The sequence below is a fragment of the Haplochromis burtoni genome, unplaced genomic scaffold, assembly GCF_018398535.1.
Source record: "Haplochromis burtoni strain Fernald_Lab_line unplaced genomic scaffold, NCSU_Asbu1 Contig_554, whole genome shotgun sequence".
Taxonomy (NCBI): domain Eukaryota; kingdom Metazoa; phylum Chordata; class Actinopteri; order Cichliformes; family Cichlidae; genus Haplochromis; species Haplochromis burtoni.
In genome coordinates, this window is record NW_024582915.1 from 245,765 (window position 1) to 269,627 (window position 23,863).

The following is a 23,863-nucleotide window of genomic DNA, read 5'->3' on the forward strand; positions in this document are numbered from 1 at the left end:
GCTGTAATTAATGCAACTTTGGTGCGAGTATATGTGTAAGAGCACACATACTATCATTGAGCAAGACTAGGCAGCCATCGTGAAATACCTTTCACCTTTGGTCACCTTTTTGTGGAGTTAATTTGAAGCCTTGTCTAAATTGACTTAAATCTCCGTGGTCACGGCGGCTTGAAAACTGCATGTACTGCACTGCGTGAATCAAATCACCAGTCAAGTCAGTCTTAAAATTAGGTTTTTAGCTTTTTCCTTTTTCCTGTGGAAGCTGTACGTCTACCACAGTCTTTGCTGTTGTGGGAATCCTCCGTAGATCTAAATTGGGAATTCTCTGAGTGCCATTGAGGCTTGCTGAAACCTCTTTGGGGGCCTCTGTAGAAGAAACACACTCGCAGCACCGTTCCATCTCTTCGTCCTGTCGTCATGCACAAAGTGATGTCTCTCTTATGAGGTGTTTAGTGACGGAAGGCCAAAGAGACGCCCAAAAACAGCAAGAGAGGATCAGGAAGACAAAGAGAGAGGAGCGCAAGGGTTGGGGGCAGAAAGAGAAAGGGGTTGACCAAGATTGAGTTTACCCGTTTTTCTTACATTGATTTGAAACAGATCTTCACTTTGTCTCCTGTCCAAGCCACAAGCAATGAGATATCAACCTCTGCTCAGGCTCCAGGGGATCTAATTCAAAATGAATGTCCATCAGTTTATGTCTGACTTTACTTGTTTACTATACAGGAAGGAATTGAGAATTAAGGTAGCAGAAAATAAAGCATGGTAATGCTTTTCTTTACAATCGGCAGACAACAATAAGACCAAGAGAAAGTAGACAGGCAGCAAGGATATGTTGCTCATCAGTTTGGGTAAAACACAAATGTCCTTCTTTGACAGAGATGAACAATGAAAGACGACGACTCTCAAACCCTAAACCATCTTAATTATAACTAATTCCGAAGGATAGAAACCCTGCCTGCTAGCACTTCACAGAGCCTTCTCCTCCCCGTGCCAGTCCAGCAGTGCTTACTAGCATGCTCTCGTACCATTAACCATTTCACGTATGCCGAAAGCACGCACAGTAAAAGGCAACATGCATATATGTTGCCACAAACTCACACGCGTCACCCCGAGGAGTAAAGTGCACGAGAGAGAGCACGAACGCACACAAGTGTAGCAGAGGCTAACCTCCTTAGTCCGTGAGTTGCTGGCCACATCGCCCCAATGTTGAGCATCGGCTAGTGCCAAAACATAGCGCTTAACGCTAGACCGAGGGAAAATTAAGCTCAGATCAGGTTGAGGAAGGAAATCCAGAGGGTGTACAGAGGGAGTTAATGCTGTATGGCAGGCCTAATTGCTTGTGGCTCCTGTTGTGTGTTTGGCTTTGTTTGAGCATGTCCAATATAACCAGTCACAAGGGAGCCTCTGCCAGAGCAAACACACACTCTAACACAAGCCTGAACCATAGAGAACGACTTTTTATTAGAACTGGACAATAGAAGATAACTCAACGAAGTAACGTTTGACACCGTAGGGGCCAAGACAGCTGCAGAGATTAAATAACGAGCAAATTGCCGGAACATTTGTTTTTTTAGGCTCCTTTTACCTCCCACATAGGCTTCCCGTGGTGGTATCCCAGACCCTCCAGAGGCCGAGCGTGTTTGTGACGGCCCTATGTGGTCTCCCACAACAGTGAGTTCTGATGTTAGTGTCGAAAGCTGCACCTCAGAGCCTAGGCATGATAGAAACTCAGTAGAATCAACACGGACCACATGGCAAACAAAAAAAAAGAAAAAAAATAAGCATTTGTTCTTTTCATTTCGCCATTTGTTGATTCACTTGAAGAGCAAGTAACGTAATATTGGTCAAGTGATCAGTTTGATATCAATCTTTCGTGATCACCGTCATATTTACATTATTTGTACGGTACGAATGATTTGCTTTGGTACCTGGTCAAACTTAAGCTCTCCTTAGTATGGCTGGCTCCGTTCTCCAACAGCGCACTACAGGCAGCAGCTGCCCCGCCCCCTCGCTCAGTCGCTTAGTGCCTGAGCTCGGATCATACCAATATCAGGGGGGATTCACGCACAGTCGTAAATTCCCACAGTGTGCACTATGTGCTTCGAATATTGTGTGTACTTTTTGTTTTATACAGTTGTCAGCCAGGCATCTAACTATGAAAAAATTACACTCCAAAAGACCCCGGGCTTCTGACAAAACAACCCGGGCTTAAGCCCAGTAAGCCACCCCCACGCTCCGCCCCTGCCTGGTGCTAAACTAAGAAGCCACAAAATCAGTTTGAATAACAGTAAACGTTTACTCACCAAGTCAGTGTAACAGGTAAAGATCCACAGCAATGACAACAAAAATATTTGAGCTGAAGCTTCTCCAGGCTGTTTTCCACAGCATCTTTGTCGTGTCTTCGTCCACTTACCAACCAGTCGCCCTTGCTGAGCCTGGTTCTATTGAAGGTTTCTTCCTGTTAAAAGGGAGTTTTTCCTTCCCACTGTTGCCCAAGCGCTTACATGTGATTGTTGAGCTTTTCTGTTTGTTTTGGATTATTGTAGGATCTTTACCTTATAATATAAAGCACCTTGAGGCAGTAGTTGAGTGCGAGTATGGGCGATAGATTACAAATAAAAGTTTTTTGGGGGTTTTCTCAGTATGACTCGGGGGTGTTGATTCACTTTAACACAATCATCCTGCTGTAACTAGGTTTCTGTAGGGCAGAGTACGTCAATATGACGATCACTTATTAAATCATGTTTAAATTGTTTTGTGCTGGGAGCAGACAGTTTCTATGGGAATGGGGTTTTGGGGGGATAACAGGAGGAGATCAGATACAAAGTGGCATCTAAGAATGCAACTCTGCTTACTACGGATAATCACGTTTTCAGGGGTTTAATACATTTAACCAGATTTCTAGAGCTGCTCCATGCAAAGTGGGATAAATGCCGTCTCACCTAAGAAGATCAGGTTTTACACAGAAAGTTTCTCAATTATATATAAAACTGTTTTTTCTTTAACCATTAACAATTCCTATTAGCAGAATGTAGTACAAAGCTTCACAGTGGGTCTCTAACAAAGCTCAAACTCTGCTTTTCAACACTTGAGTAGCACGGGTGAAAAAGGAACTCAAACAGTGTTCTGGTGAAACAGGTGGAGGTTTTCTTGAGGCCTTGAAAACAAAGACAGCTGAAATATTTTCAGTCTCTATGTGTTTATTAGAGATGATACAATGTTGGTCTTTTTGACAGTTGTGCTAAACAAACAGAAAACAAGACAGAAACTTTCAACAGATTGCCTTAGTAACTCTGGTGTCCATTTTCTTGTCCTATGACAGCTGTGAGTGGGGTAATGACAGCTGAGAAATCTGCAAGTCCACAGAATCCTCCACAGCATATGTTCACATTATTTTCATACTCAAACATGTCAGTGAGCCCTAATGCTCTGTAGTTGGGGGCACTGTCACTTTGCAGTAGACCAGGATAGGAACATTTCAAAGGATACAGGTGATCACTTGGAACTCGTCCCTTTAAGGGACAAGTAGAGCTAAATCATGCCCGTGAAATGCCCCTCACGTTATAATAGAAAGACCAGGTTTTTCCTTTAATTTGTCAAATTTTGTGTGCATATACATTTTTCCCTTTTCTCCGACACGGCTACTCTTACAGAGATGCTTATGGCTGTCTCACAGTCAAACGCAGCCCACACTGGTCCACAGCCATGCCTTGCTACCACACCGTGCCAGGATCAGCGTAACCAGTTTATCACTACCAAAATGTAAAGAAGTGAAAAACATAAGTTAACATTACACTACCCAAAATAATACAGTTCCCACTCTCCCAGTTGGTTAAGTTCAGTTGACATCTCCAAACTGCCCTGAGGTCATCAGGGCTACGACAGCTTTGATACTCAAAAGACGAAGCCTGTGGTTTAAACTGAAGTTTGAAAGACAGCACTTATAGCAGCCTTTGATAATAATACATTTTAAAATTCTGTCACTTTTGGATCCTAAATCACTAGAATTTAGGAGAGCATTTGCCTTTAAACAAATATTTTAGTTTAGAAGTTGACAATTTTCTTCATGCACTCTAGTCAGCTAGGATCTGAGAGCGTTCCAGCTTCAGTGTTGTCTGTTGATGTTGGGATGTACAAAGACGTGGCCAAGGTTTCGATCAGCAGCTACTGCAGAGAGCTATCCCTGACCACAGACTAAATGACAGAACATAACACTGGCAGATATCCCCAAATATCCTTTTACAGCACATCAAATAGCTGAAAATTGAGTTCCAACGAAAAAATCTGTACTCATCAGTGTTTAGTGTTTCTTTACTTGCATAACATGGAGGGTATATTTTCAAAAACTTATCTGCAGAGTTGGAAAACAGCTGAAAGTTGGAAAACTGCCATCCTTCAAAAATCAGCTTTCCCTTGGCCTAAATAAATCAAGTGGAATAAAACTGCTCACTGTCAGGATGCTGGTGGCAGGCACAGCATGGACCATAACTCTAAAAACATATTTACACCGACCTGTCATCAACTCAGTTCCATTTCTGTCTGTGACTCTTGTTCACTGACTGGAGAGCTGAGGATAAACTGCTTCTGCCCCCAAACGTAACATATACAAGCCTTTTTAAAAAATAGACTGCTTTAAAATCATCTTTGTGTGGGGTGTGTGTGTGTCTGTGTGGTTGTGCGTGTTAGTCCCATTTCCAGTCACAGACTTCACATGTGCACACACTGAACTTCTCTCCTCATTAATGCCGTCTACCTGTTCTTTATGCTCTGGACCTGATGCCCACCCACTTCTCTGGATCCACAGCCAGCGGGTACAGCATGAACCTCATTTGCAACACGGAGGCTAAAAGCTGTCTGGGAGGTTGGTGAAAGGTCAAGAGGAGGCGGTCTGCTGGAATCGTCTCAAGCAGTGACCAAAACATTAAGATCAGATTGTACGGTCTTTTTTCACGGAGCACAGGCACTCTTAACATCTGCTCAAGCATTGTAACTTTGATAGTGTGTGTTGCTGCCGATTCCAGATCAGGTAGTCCAGTCTCGTCCGGAGCCAAATGTTGACTCGACCACAGACTCTAGTCCAAGCTTTTCTGCAGTGTGTCTGAGCCTCAGCTCCAGCTGGTGCTCTGGAGTTCTTGGCGGAGCCAGGATGGCAACGGCTGACCCAACCGGCTCAACAAACGCAGGAGATCCATGTTGTGCTCATGGTAATACTCTGCTAGAAAGGCACGCGACTGCAAGAAAATGCACACAGACAGGCACGCACACACACACACACACACACGCACACACACACACAGGGGTGAGATTCACAGCAAGTTTTCTCAAGTGTTGTTGTTGCAAGCATGAAACAGACATGGTGGACTGGCGTGCCAATATTACACACTTTGTTGTGATGTCAGGTTGGTGTTCAACAATAGAGGAACTTCTTTTTAATTCATTTCTGTGGCTGTGTCATTTCCTAAAGTAGTGTTTATGTTACTCTAAAAGGAGTGTGTAGATTTCATGTACGCCGATACCTATTTACACTCTGTTGTGCTGGAGACCTGAAATAGGTTTATTGACAGGTTTGAAGTTGTTCACACAGATAGCAGACTACTGATGTCAGTGGAGAATTGTCAGACTGCTTTCAGCTGTGACTCAAATAACCAATCGCTATAACCAAAACATGATGAAGAGCATCTCTGAACACATGAGAGAAAAGACCGTAACAGGTGCCGTCACAGGCACATGGGGTATGTAAGCAACAAGAAAAAAGCAAGATTGGAGGCTAATGGTTTTGCTCAGTTTGGTTTTTGCTCTTCCAAAGGTCAGCTTTTAACAGATTGCTTTTGCTACTTACACAGCTTAAAGCCTAAAATTTAAAAAGAGGTTATAGTACACAAGATTCATCCCCCCCAAAGAGCTTGTGCTCATCAGAAAACTAGTAGGTGAAGCAATCACAGCGCACGCGTACCTCAGAACTCAACTCCGGGTACTTCCTGCCTTTACTCTTTCCCAGACATTTGGCTCGACCGCCCTCCACTCGCTGACACCAGAAACCTTTGCTGTCATCATACCTGCAAAGACAACGCATGTTTTTTGACGCCACAGCAAACACACCCCACATAGGCTATACATTTTTACATGCTTCTGTGTAAGGCAAGTCAGAAAAGAAAGTGACTTTTGTATATGTTTATATGTAGGAGTGTTACGAACATTAAAGCCTGGGTGTAGTTGAAGATGGGGGTGACACCAAGGAATCTCTGTATTCCCTCCATCACCAGTACTGGGTTGGACCGCAGCAGCGCCCCATCAACAATGTGTAGCTAAGCACAATTATAGAGAAAGAGTGTCAGCAACGCCTGAGAGAACTACAACCATCTTCCAATGTATTCGCAGCAGCCACTGAATGCGCATGTTAGCAGCTGCAGTGTGTGTTACCTGGCTGGCTTGGTAATGTTGCAGCCAGCGGTCCAGGTGGATAGCATATGCCCCAGGATTAAGGCAGTGTCTCTGAAGGGCCAGCAGATCCCTGGGGGCTGAGGCGCCCGCTGTAACTACTTCATGGAAAGTGTGGTTAAGGGCTACAGGGTCCTGATGAGCCCTCTGGTGCTGTAGTTAACGAAACACACACAAACACTAAAGAGGGTTTGAAATGCTATAAAAACGCCTTTGCAGCCTCACTGTGAGCATTCTCACCTGGTACCAGGAGTAGGCTCTGTCAGCCGGGTTAATGAGCACTGCCAGGATCTTGGCCCTGGGGAGCAGGGCCGCAGCTCTTTTAGGGGCTACTTCTGTGTCAAAGTAGTTGGCACTCTTTTCAAACATGAAGTCTGTGCTGACATTGGAAGGGAATGGGAAGAAGTCCATGTACCTGGGGAGGACACACGCACACCATTACACAACTGTACTGAGGTGAAATGTGTTTTTTTTTTAAGAAATATTTTTAAACTGAGCAGCTTTTACAGTTGTGTGTTGCTTCTTAATATAAAAGTGTCCAATTTATAAGACAACACAACGTCTTTGTGTGGAATCGGTTTTCCTGCTCTCGTTTGCCGTTTTAGCTGTTTGGTGGTTGTTGAAATAGTTTTGTCTTTAACCCGAGATTCTGGCGTTTCTGGCTAAATACATTTATATTTAAAAATCGATTTGAATCGGTAAATCGATTATTGAAACCAACTCCTAGTGTGTGGGGCTGTACCCTGTAGGTTTATATTGTTAGACAGTAACATTACTTATTAAGAAAAGTGTTCTGTGTAATGTGTGTAATAATTACTTTGAGTAACTTTGAGTACTTTGAGTAGGTTTATATCTGGGACTCTCCACCATTTGACCTTAGAACTGAAGAAGCTTCTCGGATGAGAGGTGAAACGTCTTCAAGCAACTTAAAGAAGTCCAGACGCTTTTCTTTGCAAGCTCCTTTGACTACGATGACCTGGATGACTGAGAACCTTCACAGACAATTACTTTGAGTAACGACGCAACAATGATCGCAACAAAGAGTGGAAATAGCTCCAACATGAGCAAACATTTGACCACTCAGCATGTAATTAATTTGCATGAATGCAATGTCTTTGACATGCTGCTTAGAGATGGTGCTGACTCAAAGCAATTCCCATCACTACTGTCATTCTGAATTTGATGGCAACAACGTGTTTTCAGCAGCTGGACAGTGTATCAACGCCTCTTCTTTTAACTTCTGTGACTGAAGGAGAGCAGTTACTGGGCTTTAGAGAGAGGAATGTTGTTGTGTTCTTTTGGTTTAATCTGGCTCCAAATGTTTTTCTTAACTGTAAGCAGCTGTCTCAGTCATCCTCTTCCTCCAGCTCTGAACTAAGCTGGGTTGCTCTCGCCCAGTGTTCTGTACTGTGATTTATTAACCATCTAAATACACAAAGGACTTTGCAAATGACTCTTCTGAGTTATTGGCTGAAATCATGCCTAAATATAATAAAGCTCTAATGATTAGAGATTTTAATGTACATGTGCGCTGGCTTGACAGCATTAACTGACTCGCTAACTTCACGCAGTGGTTGTCCGGACCCACAGAAGAACATGAACACAGACTGGAGCTCATTTTATCTCACGATGTGTCTGTTTCAAACAGTGTTTTCAGATCACACGTCTGTTTTTTGCATTCACTGCTGCGCTTTTCTCTGCTTACTTTGATCAGAACTTTAGGGCTCAGCTTCTAGTTTTATTCCACCTGCCAAACGATATCAGAGTCAGTGTCTCCATTCAAAACCAGACAGTCTAAAACGAATCCCACCTGGATTCTTTAATTCTTTCTGTTTTAGGCACATTTGTTCTTGTTGTTTTTAACACTAGCCTTTTCCTCAAGGGTGGTTCCTAAAAGCTTTAAAACAACCACAGATGGAAAAAACCTGGCCTGGATCCCAGTGTGTTATCCAACTTCGGGTCCATTTCCAATCTTTCTTTTCTTTTAAAAATTCTCTAGATAAATGTTTATAGCAAATTGAAGGCCCTTTAAATAAAAAATAAAATAAAATAAATTTAATTAAATAAAAAAAAAACCAAACATCCTTGGCTTGTTTTAGTCTGGTTTGAAGTCTCTTCATGGAGCAGAATCAGTACCGCTGACGGGCCACTGCTCACTGTTGGTCCACAACAGTGATGGCTAAGACGGGTCTCTTACCGGGACCATGTCACCTATGAAGAAGACCACTGCCGGACCGCCACATGTCCCCTCCATGACATTCTACCCCAACTCCCGTGCCGACTGCACAAGATCACCACCACATGGAACCCACCCCACAGAAGACGCAAACCAGGCTGCCCCCGTACAACATGGCGGAGGACTTTCATTGATGATTTACGCGCCTGGGATGAGGCCGAAGCAACCGCAGCTGATCGATTACGCTGGCAGAGATCTGCCACCCAATGCGCTGAACGGTGCAGGAGGACCGAACTCTAAGTATTGTGTTTGGTCCTGGTGGGCACAGTATCTAAGGCCTCCAGTCACAAACCTGGGTTTTATGATGGACAGTTAGATTGGACAGTCAAATAACTGCAGTGGTGAAATCCAGCTTCTTTCAGCTGAAACAAGTGGCAAAAATAGAAAAACTGTTGAAAGATCACTTTGAAACAGTAATCCATGCCTTTATCACAACTCTGGATTGGATTACTGCAACTTATGTAGGTGTTAGCCAGTCCTTCCTGCCTCGTCTTCAGCTGGTGCAAAAGTATGACTTAACTGGAAAACAGCAAATTACTTCTGTTTTATACTCACTCCACTGGCTGCCCGCCCATTTTAGTGTTCATTTTTAAATTCTTTTATTTCTTTCCTCTGAGATGTGCCTTGCCCATCTCAGAACTGTTGCACTTGCACTGTCCTTCCCGATTGCTCTTGGATGTGCCGAGGGCACAAGGCTTTTGCCGTAGCAGCTCCCAAATTGGCATTAGACAGGCCTCTGCACTGTCCAATTTTAAGATCCACCGCTTCTGTTTGTTGTTCGATCTAGTTTGCACTAGACTTGTAGTCAAGACTGCCTAATCCGAGACCAAGACAAGACCAAGACCAGAGGGTATAGAGACCAAGACAAGACCAAGACCAGAGGGTATCGAGACCAAGACAAGACCAAGACCAAGACCAAGTTGAGACGAGACCAAGACCGAGACCGAGTCGAGACGAGACCAAGACCAAGACCAAGACCGAGACAAAAAAAGTCTTTAAACTGCAGCCAGATGCTATTCTATATACATATTCAGGACACCTTAAACTAGTTTTTTAATTAAGCAGCAAGGCAGAACAAAGTCGGGCCTGTATCAAGACACAGGGACTAAACCCCAATTCAACCAGACCCAAAACTGATCTGGAATTAAAACAGGACTACAACAGTAACCAAGACAGAACCAGAATCAGAACTAGATGATAGTAGCACTAAAATCATCATAGACCTGCACTACACTTATTTTTTAATTCTACCAAAGTACAATATTTAGATTGAGAAAAGTTTATATAATTATTTAGCCTCGTTGTGCAAACAAGCCTGCATAACTTAATAAATATAGAATTTGAAAAGTAACAAATGGTATCTAAAAAGAAACACTAGGTACTAGATACATGTTCTGATGAGTTTTGGCAAACAACCATTTGACTAACATGTGTGTCTCACCTGCTCTTGTTCCCTCTCTGCTCCTCTCTCTCCCTCTTTGTGCTGACAATCAAGCCAAACACCAACATCATCAAATATACAGTTGAAACCAGATATTTATGTACTCTTCAGATAAAAACACAAACACTTTTTTAATTGTAACATCAAATCACATGGACTCTACTAACCTATCAGAAGCTTCTTTAGCTCAGAATGGAATCGTCTGGAGTTTTCTTATTAATTAACAATAAACTTAGTGTATATGTACTCCTAAATTTGATGAAAGTGATTAAAATAGACAGCTCCCTCTTTTTATTCTGACATTTAACTAATTCAAAAGATATTTCAACATTTATTTATCTAAAACAAAAGTTTACTCTAAATTGATGTTTAACAGTAAAAAAAGTTTTTATGTTTTCTCCATAAAGTGTATGTAAATATCTGGTTTCAACTGTGAATATACTGCTGTGTATTGAAATTCCTCTTGTTTTGCATAGATATACTGAACAACATCCAAAGCATAATATATAAAATAACATCTACCTGAGTTTTTTCTTTGAAAGAAGCTCCTTATGTCCATTGTTGTGTTCATCAGTACACAACTGAAACCGATTTAGAGAGTTTGTTTAGCCGTGGAGGGTAACAACTGAAAATATGAAATGTAAGCTAAGACTAAAAAATCAGCATTGCTGTTCGGCTTTTTATTTATCCATTTGTTGATTCACTCGAAGAGCAAGTAACGCAACCAAGTGATCAGTTTGATATCAATCTTTTGTGATACACCGTCATATTTACATTATTAGTTCAGTACGAATGATTTGCTTTGGTACCTGGTCAAACTTAAGCTCTCCTCTGTCTGCAGCAAATTCTCCCCCCTCGCTCACATGGGTGCTGCGCTCAGTCGCCTAGTGCCTGAGCTCGGATCATACCAAAATTAGGGGGAATTTACGACGGTGCGCTCTGTGCTTCGTGTGTTGTTTTTGGGCTTAAGCCCAGTAAGCCACCCCCCACTCCGCTGATGGTTGACTCCAAATCTCCCGAACACTATGTCGATTTGAGAACGCAAGACCGAAACAGCGAGACCAAGACCGAGACCAAGACAAAAGTCCGTCGAGACCAAGACGAGACCAAGACAAAAGTCCGTCGAGACCAAGACGAGACCAAGACCACGTAAAAGTGGTCTCGAGACCGGTCTTGGTCTCGAGACCGGTCTCGAGACATCCAACTCTAGTTTGCACATCATCAGGATGGGAGCGAATGTTCCCCCAATAATAAACCAAAGGGTCCCTCTCCTCATAAGTCTGGGGAATACTGTATATCCAGGTTTTCCAAAAAGACTTTCAATTTTGGATTGATCTGACTTCAGAACGGTTTTCCATTTTGCCTCAGTCCATTTCCCCATCCATCCATCTTCTGCTTCTGCAACAAACTAACAAAGCTGCTGTCTGTTAAAGACCAAACAGGGAATGTCATACTAAAATGAAAATGGACAGCAGATTATTTCAAAAAAAGTAATGTGGGACATTTACGCATTTACATTTATGCACACAAGTCATGGCAGCGCTGCACAGATCCAGACTTTCCTTTAAGGCTCTGTACACAGTGAACAGGGTGTGTATGTGTTTTTACCAGTCAATCCCATTGTGATAGTTTGCGCCACTGAAGAACTGGATCTCCTCAAAGGTGGTAGGGCTGGGGAAGGAGCTGGTGATTGCTGGGTGGATGCTCAGGAATGAATGAAGTGCTGTAGTACCTTTGAGCAAACAAGACAATTAAAATAATCAAAACAGAGAATTAAATAAGACAGATGAGAGGAATCTATACCTGTTTTTTGTGGTCCAATGATGAGAAACTTTGGCAATCTGTCACAGGTCTTCTCTTTAGACCAGATATCTTTGTGTCTCTTATCATGGCAAGGGTTCTGAAAAAAGAAAAAATCCACACAGTGTGTCATCTTCCATGACGGGTGAAAGTTACATTTACATTTTACATTACAGATATTATACACGTTACATTTTTAAATAAATAAAAGGGACATGAATGGTTTTGTTTATCATTTCGTCACATACTCCCACATCACCCAAATCTTGAAGTAGGCATTTCAATTTCCAAATTGTACAAAAGATGGGGGAAAAGGGTAGGTAAGGTAGATTTTAGATGTAATACTTAAACTTTTAAGATTAGAAATCATGAATGAATTTAAATTTTACATATTACACACCGTAGTCAGGGAAAAAAATCCACTGATCAGGTTATTAGCAAAGGTGCAATTAATGTGTATTTACAAAAACCCCACAAACCCCTAAACTAGATGCTTTAACTATAATTATACATTCACTGTTTTTCCTTACATCAAACTCCTTGTGCATAGAATTACTGCACTTATCATGAATCTGGCACTTATGCCTTTTTTACCTATTAACTTAAAAGAAAATGCATGAAGACTTTTTCATTTCTAAAATAAAACAATACAATAAAATGTATGTAAAACAATAAAATAATATAATAACAATAAAAAAAACACTCTTTGTTGTGAAGCTGTCTTTTAACTGTTGCTTTATTTAATGATTTATAGTGATTAGGTGACTGTGTATACAGTGAAGTGAAAACAGAAACTGGATTTCTCAAGTTTTAAAAATAACCACATGAATCAACCCACCTGCCAGAGCGGGTCTCTCTCATCAGGAAAGATTTGGAAATACCTCTCGGCAAGCTGGACTGGTGGTAACGTTTGCAGCCTGAGGTTGGTCCAGCACTGGACAAACTTCACCAAAGACTCAAATGTATACAGACCCAGACGATCGTTGCCATAGTTAGACAGATGGGTCATGAAGATACTGATCTGGATTGAGAAAGTTAAAAATATGTTATAACACTGCCATCCTAAGGTTTTATTTTAATTTCATTTTTAATTGTGTGTGTGTGTGTGTTCACTTTTTATTACATGTTAGCATTTTATGTTACTTAAATTCTTTTTACACCATGTGAGAAAGTATTCAATAATTTCATTATATTTGAATAATGACAATAAAGAAAGAAAGCTGACAAACTTTTCCAACTTTAAATTTTACTTTTTCCCTCGAATTTCAAATTTTGATTAAAATGTTTGACATTGGGAATTTACTATCACACACTGCATGTTATATCCACTAAATTTCTCCATTATCCCCTTATTCTCGTGTCTTAACCATCTTGTTTATTTTGTTAATATCATTAATCTTTCTCATCCTATTTTGTCTTAGTAGAAGAAAAAACCTTAAGTAAATGATAAGCAATGGTTAAGTCTGCAACTTCTTAGTTAGAAGAGCTTGGTGCTTGGTTTTTGGGAGCCATTTTTGTTGGGGGGGGTCACTGCCAAGAACCTTACACATCTACTCAATCTTCTTTTTCCTGTTCTGGACTAACACGCATCTGTTGTTTAATTGTTTGTTCTATCATTTAAGGTGAGTGTGCACAATGTCTGTGCTCTAGGAATCAGATTAGTCAGCATTTAAACTTTCTAAGCTGGAATGTTAAAGGTTTAAATCATCCAGTCAAGACAGTGAAAGCTTTCTTCCATGTTATTAAGCACCATAACAGTGATGTGGCTTTCCTGCAGGAGACCCACATCAGGGGGTTTTACAATGCCGTCTCTTTTCACGGTGGAGGGGCCAGTGCTTTTCCAGGTTAAAGGACAAGTGATTTCTATACTGATCAGCCAGAGCATTCCCTTTGAGGCAGTCCAATGTTGTAGCAGACAAACAATAAACATTAAATCTGCTTTCAGGGTATAAACTGAACCTCAATAAAAGTAAGCTTTTCCTCTTAAGTAGTAAAGCAAGTTTGTTAGACTTCACTAACTTGCCCTTAAGGGTTAAAAAAAACAAAACAAAACAAAAAAACCCCTTAAAAACAACAACAACAAACAAACACACACAGGCACCAAAAAACAAACAAACAAGAATTTGATTACACTGCTAAACCAATTGAAGCAGTCCTTCACCCACTGGACACCATTTTCTAAGGACGTTATTAAAAATGACTATTTTACCCCAATTTTTAAATTTATTTATTTATTTTTATATCTCTTCCGGGCTCTACCCATTTTTATTTCTAAGATTTTTTTTCCAATGTGTTGCATTCTGTTTTGTCACCTCACACATGGGAAGGTAAACACCCAAGACCAATCTTCAAAAGCCTAAAACTGAAGGGGGGGCTTCAACACTTCAACAATTTTTGTTTTTATTATTGGGCCGCTAACATGAGATGTCTGGTGTTTTTGTACTTGTACCTCACTCAGAGTGGCTATTCTGACTGGGTGACTATGGAACTACACAGCAACAACAGTACATCTTTTCTGGCTGTACTTGGTTCTCCACTTTCAACTCTGTGGTGAAACACTCATTGGAAATATGGGGCAAGTTTAGGAAATACTTTAACCTCGACCTTTAAGTTGAGCTCACTGAGACACAAACTCGTCCGAGATTTTTAGCATATGCACTTACGGTATCAATTTGAACCTGCTACATCACCTTGGTCTTTAGTTATTGCAATGACAAGAGTTTCAGAAAACTTGACCTCTGATCTTCACCTTGAGGTCAAGGTCACTAAGAGGGGGTGGAAGTGACACCCACTCTTAGTGGGCGGGGTAGAAAGAGTGGGGTAAAAATGACAACACTTTTAATTTTACAGGGTGAGTCCATCTGAAATCAACCAAGCCTTTTGCGTGTCCAAGTTGCATAAAATCTAGATGGTAGAAAATGTGAACATTTACAATGATTGCTGTCAAAAACATTTTCATGTTAAAAAACAGACCATTTTAAAAAAAATATACATCTTGAAAACTATTTGAAAAATGAATCTGAAATTTCACAGCACTCATTATAGATGTCCAAACTTTGGACTCTAAAATTTGTATGCAAATTGGAGGTCGAGCAGGACATTTTCTAAAACTTGACTGAAGATGGAATGACCTTTGTGTAAAGCCAGGCCAAATCTTCAGACACTCAAGTCTCATGTAAAGTTGACACGTGTGAAACATGAGTGCTAGACAGTCTCAAGCCAACAGCTGTAGTGTGCATGGAGGTTTTCTTACAGGGTTTAGGAGGACGGTGAGGAATAGCTCTCCCCCTCTGATGCTCTTGTCCAGCTCTTTTGAACCTCCTGGGTATTCATTATAGAAGATTGTATGGGTGAATAGACCACAAGTTTGTCTGGGCAATACCTGAAATGAACAAATAGGGCATTAAATATTGGGGATATATACATAATTTCCTTAGGGATTAATAAAGTATTCTGATTGGTCAATCATCTAGGTAAGGAAACCCCAAAAAGTTGATTCTGTTCCTCTGTGTTCTCAGCATCATGTGTTTTTAGTGGGAAACTTTTTCACTTATCCAAGTGTAGCCACAGCTGCTCCTTTCACATAAATGGCCAACTGCAAGCAATGGAGGTCATTTATTGAAAATTGAAATTTATAAGAGACGTCTCCACCCTCAATAACAGGACCAACCTCAACACTGACCAAGTATGTCTTGCTCTTGTAATTTTATCTTATCTATATTTCAAATATAGGAGTTAGAGCAGGGAGATATGGCCAAAAATATTTATCACGATATATATTTGAAAATTTGCGATAACGATATAACCGACGATATAATTGATGCGAGACAAAATACAACTCCACAACTTGACTAGCGCAAAAAAACCCATCCATTTATTTTCACTTAAACAAGAAGCTGGTTTTTATGTACATTAAAGCTTTATAAAAATGTAACAGTGCAAATGCAAATTCCTTGCTGAAAGTTTAACCAAAAGGCATTTCCAGTAGAAATGGGCTGACATATCCTGAGCATAACCATGTATAATATCCACTGCATTAGGGGTGGGCGATATAAACGATATACGATAGAAACGATATAAATTTGGCCAACGATAGAGATTTTGACTATACCGCTCTACCGCATGTTGATGATGTCATCAAGCTGCGCCTGTTTTGGTCGAAAGCATCGCAGTGGCTACAACCATTATCATCTGCAAATTATGCCAAGCGACAGTCATAGCAAAGAGATGAAGCACTTTTGAAATATGGGGAAAGCCAAAAACTGCGCTTCCTCCACTTCCGTAACATTGATTCATTAATGCTGAATTCTCTCGCAGCTGCTCTGTTCCCATGTTGTTGCAGTATATTAATGACTAACCTCGTATTGTGGATGAATGATCTCAGTTGTTCTCCTGACTGAAGTTTGGCCTGTGTATAGCATCCTGCCATGCGATTGCATGCTGTTTATTTTTCTGTCCTCATTTATGTTGGAAGTGATAGCAGAGCTGTATGTTTGAATTTTTTCAGAAATCTCTCAGTCAGAACATGCTATATCATGCTTGGGTAACTAGCAAAACTTGCAAGCTAACTTCTAACTCCGTTACATGTAATACATTCTGCTTTCATGGATGCCTGGAAGTTAAACTTCATAGTTACACCTGGTAAAGCAGCAATGCCGATCGTTTTATTAAAGATGAAAGAATTTAGACAGTTTTTAACTCTCAGTGATGCCGCAGTGTTCGTTGGACTTTGGGACCTGAAGTGGAGGGAGTTTAGGACCCAGATTACTTCCAGATTTGCGAGCACCTTAGTCCGACAAACACGACAATAACGACGGCCCGCTTGCATGTTCTACAAAAAAAAATTGCTTTGTCGTGTATCTGACGGACACCAAACCAGTTCCACATCACTGAAGTTGCACCACTTTTACAAACCAATTCTGGTTCATCCGTTTCACTCAACAATCTGCTTTCAATAATTTCCCCCAGGGATCAATAAAGTATTCTGATTCTCCCTTCTCATTCTCCGTTGCCGCAATGCTTTTTCGCCATGTGCGTATGAAAACAAAGGCACTGCGCATGGGCGTTTTAACCATATTCTATCGCGATATTTCATTTTCTTATCGTTGCCTAACATTGTACCGTTATTACCATGAACGGTATAATATGGCCCAGCCCTAATAGGAATGTCGGTTTTGGAGGAGTCAAGGAGGCCATTTATGTGAAAAGAGAAAAACCATCTGCGAACCAAAGAGGGGGCCTAAGGGTACATCTTTCTCCATCTAACAATGGTTTGATTGGAGCCTTTCCCCAGCTCTCTGTGAATGGTACTGATGGATAATATGAAACTGTCATGAAAAGAAGCATTTTCATAATTATGAAACAATCATGAATTATGAAACTAAGTGAAAAGCCCATTGTAAGGCAATGATGGTAGTCTTGTGACAGTACTTACCTGCAGTAAGCCGAGGCTGAAAGTGTCACTTGGTCACAAATGAAACTTTCTAGCTATTGACTTTGAAAATCTGTTTCAGTGTAATCAGCGGCAAATTGTTATTAGTTACCATTAAGCCAGCAAAAAACCTCTTGCCAACACTCAGAGCCTTAAGAAATACTACAGACTTCACTGATACAACATTCAAAATATAACATCTTAACAGATAGCTTGTCCTTTTTTAACACAAAAACCTTCAAAAGTTCACATCACATCATCTTGGCTGAAAGATGTGTTTGTGTGAAGAAAATTACATGTGTTATTAAAGAACAAAGACTGTGGACTGACCTGGATGCCATTGTGGATGAAGCCACGTCGATATCGAGCTGGCCTTAGATGAGGGTATTCTTCTGTACTGGTCACCTTGATTCCCCACACAGATTTCCAGGCTTCATATAGCTGGCTGTGAACTGGATAAACCCCAGAGTGGTGTGGAGCTACTGCATAGCCCATATCTATTGGGATGCCATGCTCCTGGAGAGAGAATGGTACAATAAGAATAAGGGGTAGCTGTAGCTCAGGAGGTAGAGCTACTGATCGGATGGTTGGTGGTTCGATCCCTGGCTCACCCAGTCTTCATGCTAAATATCCTTGGGCAAGATACTAACCCCAAGCTGCTCTCTGATGAATCCATCGAAGTATGAATGTTAGTCAGAAAGCACTTAAAGTATAAAGGGAAGTGCTTGTGTTAATGAGTGAATGTGGCATGTTGTATAAAGAGCTTTGAGCACTCCGGGCGAGTAGAAATGCAAAGCACTATATAAGAAACAGAATCCATTTACCAGTAAGAAGACAGCATATGGAGTTAGCAGGTGACAGACAGGTAGAAACAGTTGTAGTCAAGAGAAAAAAAAGGAGAAAAAAAGATAAAGGACTGATTCATATATAGAGCTTTTTTACTCTCCTGGAGCATTCAAAGCACTTTATGCCACATTCAGTCATTCACACAAGCACTTTCCTCTATACTTTAAGCGCTTTAGTATCTTGCCCAGGGATATTTGGGATGAAGCTTGAGGCAGCCAGGGATCAAACCACCAACCTTCTGGTCAGTAGCTGACCTGTTCTAGCTCCTGAGCTACAGTCCCACACAGAGGCAAGCAGATACAGTGAACTTAGTCATACCAAGTCACGATTTTTACAATGTTTTAGATACGAAAAGAAAAAAGGGAAAACCAGCTGTGACTTGTACTGTTAAGTACTTTGAGTGGTCAGTATGATGAGAAGACTGTTATATAAATGCTATAATACAGTCTACACGCCTTTAGATGCCAGAGTTGCACCAAAATCCAAAAACCAGCTTTCATGTACAGTGGTGTGAGAAAGTGTTTGCCCCCTTTCCAATTTGTGTTTGTCACTTAAATGTTTCAGTTCAAACAAATTTAAATATAAGACAAAGATAACAAGTAAGAACAAAATGCAGTTAATAAATGAAGGAGTTTATGCCGCGATCCAAGGAAACTCATGAACAAATGAGAAACAAAGTAACCGAGAGCTCTCAGTCTTTAAAAGGTTATAAAGCCATTTCTAAAGCTGTGGGACTCCATTATACTCCAGTTTTGGCAAATCAGATCACTCCTCCTTCAACATCACAGACTGGGAAGTCTTCCAGTCTGCCGCTGACAACAACATCAACAATTACGCTGAGTACGTAACAGACTTTATCCACAAATGCATTAATGATGTTGTACTGAGGGCTAATGTATGAACTTACCCCAACCAGAAGCCGTGGGTTAACAGAGAGGTCTGTGCAGCGTTCAGAGCGCGGACCGCAGCCTTTAAATCTGGGATACCCAGGTGAATACAAAATATCCCAGTATATGCTCAGAAAAGAAATAAAGACGACCAAGGGACAGTACAAAGAAAAGGTGGAACTCTGCTGCAGCAACTCCAACAGCATGAACATGTGGAGTGGTCTGAAGACCATCACAGACTACAAGGGAAACAGCGGCAGAGTGAGGAGGTAACCGTTTCTCTACCTGATGAGCTCAACACCTTTTATGCACGGTTTGATAAACATCTATCTCAGGAGCTTTTGCTGGAAGAGGACAGCTGCCCTCTTCAGATATCTCAGGCAGTCATGTGTAAATACTTCAGGAAAGTAAACACTCAGAAAGCTCCTGGACCAGACAACACTCCAGGTCGGGTTTTCAAAGCGTGTGCCCACGAGCTGGCAGATGTCTTCACAGACATTTCCAACCTTTCCCTGCTCCAGTCTGCTGTCCCAAAATGTTTTAAGAGGACCACCATCATCCCTGTCCCTAAGAAAACTAATGTGAGCTGCCTAAATGCCCATCGCCCTGTAGCACTCACCGCCATTGCTACGAAGTGCTTTGAGCGTATAGTCAAAGCTCACATCACATCTTTAATCCCTGCTTCACTTGATCCACTCCAGTTTGCCTACAACAGATCTATAGACGATGCAATAGCAATTGCCCTCCCCCACCTGGACCAGAAAAAAAAAAAGACACATGCTGTTCATTAACTATAGCTCCACCTTCAACACCATCATAAGATCCAGGCATGTCATGAAACTCCGTGACCTGAACATCAGCTCTTCCCTGCACAGCTGGATACTGGGCTTTCTGACAGACAGACCAAAGGTGGTTCGGATCGGCAGCATCACCGCATCCACACTTCCACTCAGCACAGGTGCCCCCCAGGGATGTGTGCTCAGCCCCCTGCGGTACACCCTGTTCACCCACGACTGTACAGCAACACACAGCTCCAACACCATCGTCAAATTTCAAGATGACACCATCATCATCAGCTGCATTTCTGAAGGAGATGAGACGGCATGCAGGGCAGAGGTGAGAGCCCTGACATTATGGTGCCGCGACAACAACCTGCTGCTTAACGTCAGCAAAACCAAGGAGCTCATTGTGGATTACAGGAGACTACAGAGAGGAGGCCACACCCCCATAGAAGGAGCAGAGGTGGAGAAAGTCAGCTGCTTCAGATTCCTGGGCATCAACATCACCGAGGATCTGAGTTTGTCACACCATGTTGGTGACCTGAGATCAGCACGGCGCATCACCAGGACTGAATTGCCAGCCATGCAGGATCTCTGTAGACATCACTGCATGAGGAAGACGCAGCGGACCCTCTGATCCCAGCCACAGACTTTTCACACTCCTGCCGCCCGGCAGGAGTGTCCTTCTTTAATATACCTGTACACTTTCCATATGTACATGTAAAGCTGAGGGACACAAGAATTTTATTACAGGTAAATGTTAAACTGTTTATCTGTATATGACAATAAAACTTGAAAACCCACTCCCCGACTCTCGCTCTGGCTCACGCTTCATGTTCTTTGCTTCCGAGTATATTTCACTTGCTGTTCATTAATAAAGTCTTGTTAGAAAACCAAGTATTGTGCCTCCATCTGAAGTTGCATTCGGGTCCACTTTCACGCTCGGGGCATCCTTAGCAGCAACATGTTACGGCAGCATCGGCCAAACCAGTTATTAGGTTTAGGGAGCGATCGTTTCCCCCACACACACAGTTCCATGTAGATATGGATTTTTTTCCCCTTAATAATAAAAACCTTCATTTAGAACCTGCATTTTGTGTTTAGTTGTGTTATCTTGTCATATAATCAAATGTTTGATCTGAAATATACGCAGAAAAACATTTTCTGCCTCTTTCTCGAAGTTAAGCTTGAGACTTCAACTGTTTCTCAATTTTAAAGAAAATTAACTGTCTCTAAAATTATTACATCAGACAACAGCACTTCTATTTAAATGTTTTTTTTCCCAAATTTTTAAAAGTTGAGTACATTTACAATCAATGAATTATAGCACTTAAGTTCATTTTTCCTGGACAAAGACAGAATCAACCAGGATCTTGCAGCATGTGACATTAGAGACGGCTCACGTGTCTGAAGTAAAGTAAATGAGTCACACTGTCCGATACTATCTGTATAAACCTGTGGATGCATCCTCATATCTACATGCAGGATGTTGCTTCTCTAATCAAAGCAGCTGTCAAAATTATGTACAGGTGAACATGTTTAAAGTTTTGACTGGTACCATCTAACTGGTAAGAACATTTACAAAATGCATTTAGAAAAGTCACTTGTCATGCATCACAAATACTGCTATATCATGTGAAACTATACGTGACCACTGCTGCAGTGAAGAATATTCACTGAAATGTGAAGTGACATGTCAAAATGACAGAACGGTGTCAGATGCACCTGCGGAATTGTTTTCAAAACTGCAGCATCTCCCTCTCTGTAATCTGCTGTATTTTTGTTTTTGTTTTATTGCAGGAAATCAAGCTTCCATATTGTGAGACTGCCCAGTGTAATAATGTTGCCCACCTGAGCAAAGACCTTGTTGAGTCTCATCTGCTCAGCCAGAACGCTGACATTGTGGAAGAGGTGAGGCTGCATGTGGCTCCACATGTGAGGAAACCACCAGAAGTCCATCCTGTGTTGCAGCAGCATGTCATCTCCCTGATCCTCTTCATCAGTGCCTGAATACAAACAAGCAGGCGCACACACAGCATAATTAACATGACCTGATCTGCACCAAATTCACTTTTATCTAGGAAGAGAAAGTGTATGAGATGAGCTTGCCCTGAAACCCAGAATGAACAATTAATGTTTGAGTCAGTGCCAAGTATTTTAAAGTCACAGTAGCATTGCCCCCCCCCCCTGACCACCAAATTCTAAATATTTGTGCCAAATAAGACATTTCACATTCACAGGAAAGGGACTGAAAAATGAATGAAAGCATCCAGTCAGTGCTGCTGATCGTGCAGCAGCGACGCTAACAAAGGAAACCAGTTCTTCCAAACAGACTTTACAGCATCTGTTTTAACCTGCACAGATCAAAACTATACTTGGTAATGTTTCGAGCAGCAAGCTGCACTGATGAAATTATATCAGGCTGTTTTTACACATGAACGTTAGGTCAGGATACAGCGGGTAAAATAAGTATTGAACATATATTCACTCAGAAAATTGGTGATATTTTAAAAGGTGCTATTGACATGAAATTCTCAACAGATGTACAATGCATGCAATCCACACATGCAAGCTTTAGTTCTTTCCACAGATTTTTAACTGGATTCAGGTCAGGCCTGGCCATTATTGCAGCTTTATTTTCGTTTCCTTGGCTGTGTGTTTGGGATCACTGCCCTGCTGAAACGTCCATCTTCATCATGTGGGCAAATGGCAGCAGATTTTATTTGAGAATGTATCTGTACATTTTTCCTATTCATCCTTCCTTCAATTATATGAAGCACATCAGTGCCGTATGCTGACTGACAAACAGCCCCACACAATGAGGTTCCCACCTCCAAACCTCATTGTAGGCATGGTGTTTGGGGGGTGATAAGTAGTGCCTTTGACTCCGGTATCCAAGAGAATCTCAAACTATATTTTCCCAGTATTTCACAGGCTTGTGTAAATGTTTTTCAGCAAACTGTAAACACGCCACAACATGCCTTTTCTTCAGCATCAGAGTTGTGTATGGTGAGCGTGCATACAGGCTATGGTGGTTGCATTACTTATTGTTTTCTTGGAAATAATTGTACAGGCTGCTTCCAGATCTCTCTCCACAAGTGGTCATGAACTTTTTCAGCTGGTACTGTGATTTTCCATGCCTGTCACGCCTCCCTTTCTTCATTTGTTGAATACTTCTTCCTTTCTCATTATTACAGATAATTTATGGACCATCTATGGTTTAATTTCTTCTGGATTGGACACGTTGTTACCGACATCTGGTTAAAAAGGTTCATGTCAATAGCACTGCGGCAGGTCTCTGGGCTGCTGCAGTGATCTCATGAGACGGTGTCAGGCTGGCAGTGGGGACAGGTGTTTATGAGGGGACTAATGACTCCCTCTCTTTATATAGTAACGGAGGAGACACTGTGGAGGAAACTGCAGGAAGAGTTCGCTCCAGGCTTCAAGTTGTGCCGAAATAAAAAAAAGAGAGCTTGTGATCAAAATAAAGCAACAAAAACCACAAGCAGCGTTAGAAATATTTTTACTTGTGTTGACATGTTGAATACTTTAACCGCTGTATGTTCCACATTTGTACTTTTCCACATGTAGCACAGCAGGAAATGAGTGACCTTCTGAATACACTGAGGGGTCACTACACCAGCACAGAACACAAGTTTCCATTTTCACCTGCATGTTTGAATAGAGCAGTGTAAAGAAGTTCATGGCTGTTGTGAATGTAGAAAAACAGAAAGATTATGCATACCTGTGTGATAGAACTTTCCCGAAAACCCCAAGTTAAAGGTGAAATTTGGGACCAGTGCTCGCAGTTTGTTTTGTGTGTTGAGCAATGCCTGTAAAAGGATGACACATTTTAACCGTTGCCAATTACAAAAATCAAGCCTTACTAACAGAATCTAACCTGAAGGATGAAATTTGACAAAGAGCAGAAATGCCACACAATGGGTGAAACACAGGTCCATCCTTGTAATATGAAATAATCAGTCAAATGGATAGAGTCAAACA

General features: G+C 41.4%; 2 protein-coding genes across 2 annotated transcripts in view; both read right to left on the reverse strand.

Moving 5' to 3' along the window:
* The window catches only part of si:dkey-191g9.7, a 36,177-nt gene extending 25,494 nt beyond the window's left edge, over positions 1–10,683 (reverse strand). Inside the window, exon 1 of the mRNA XM_042214368.1 lies at positions 10,638–10,683. The gene's annotated coding sequence lies outside the window, so the exon portion shown is untranslated. The remainder of the gene's footprint in view (positions 1–10,637) is intronic.
* LOC102302621 (bifunctional heparan sulfate N-deacetylase/N-sulfotransferase 2) overlaps positions 3,183–23,863 on the reverse strand; it is a 33,338-nt gene continuing 12,657 nt past the window's right edge. The window contains exons 4-15 of the mRNA XM_005947811.2: positions 23,604–23,691; positions 21,710–21,864; positions 17,677–17,862; positions 15,169–15,297; positions 12,754–12,936; positions 11,919–12,015; positions 11,724–11,847; positions 6,679–6,853; positions 6,421–6,591; positions 6,196–6,305; positions 5,954–6,056; positions 3,183–5,231 (exon numbers count right to left, since the gene is read on the reverse strand). Coding sequence (XP_005947873.1) covers positions 5,106–5,231; positions 5,954–6,056; positions 6,196–6,305; positions 6,421–6,591; positions 6,679–6,853; positions 11,724–11,847; positions 11,919–12,015; positions 12,754–12,936; positions 15,169–15,297; positions 17,677–17,862; positions 21,710–21,864; positions 23,604–23,691 — 1,647 coding nt within the window. The 3' untranslated portion in view covers positions 3,183–5,105. The remainder of the gene's footprint in view (positions 5,232–5,953; positions 6,057–6,195; positions 6,306–6,420; positions 6,592–6,678; positions 6,854–11,723; positions 11,848–11,918; positions 12,016–12,753; positions 12,937–15,168; positions 15,298–17,676; positions 17,863–21,709; positions 21,865–23,603; positions 23,692–23,863) is intronic.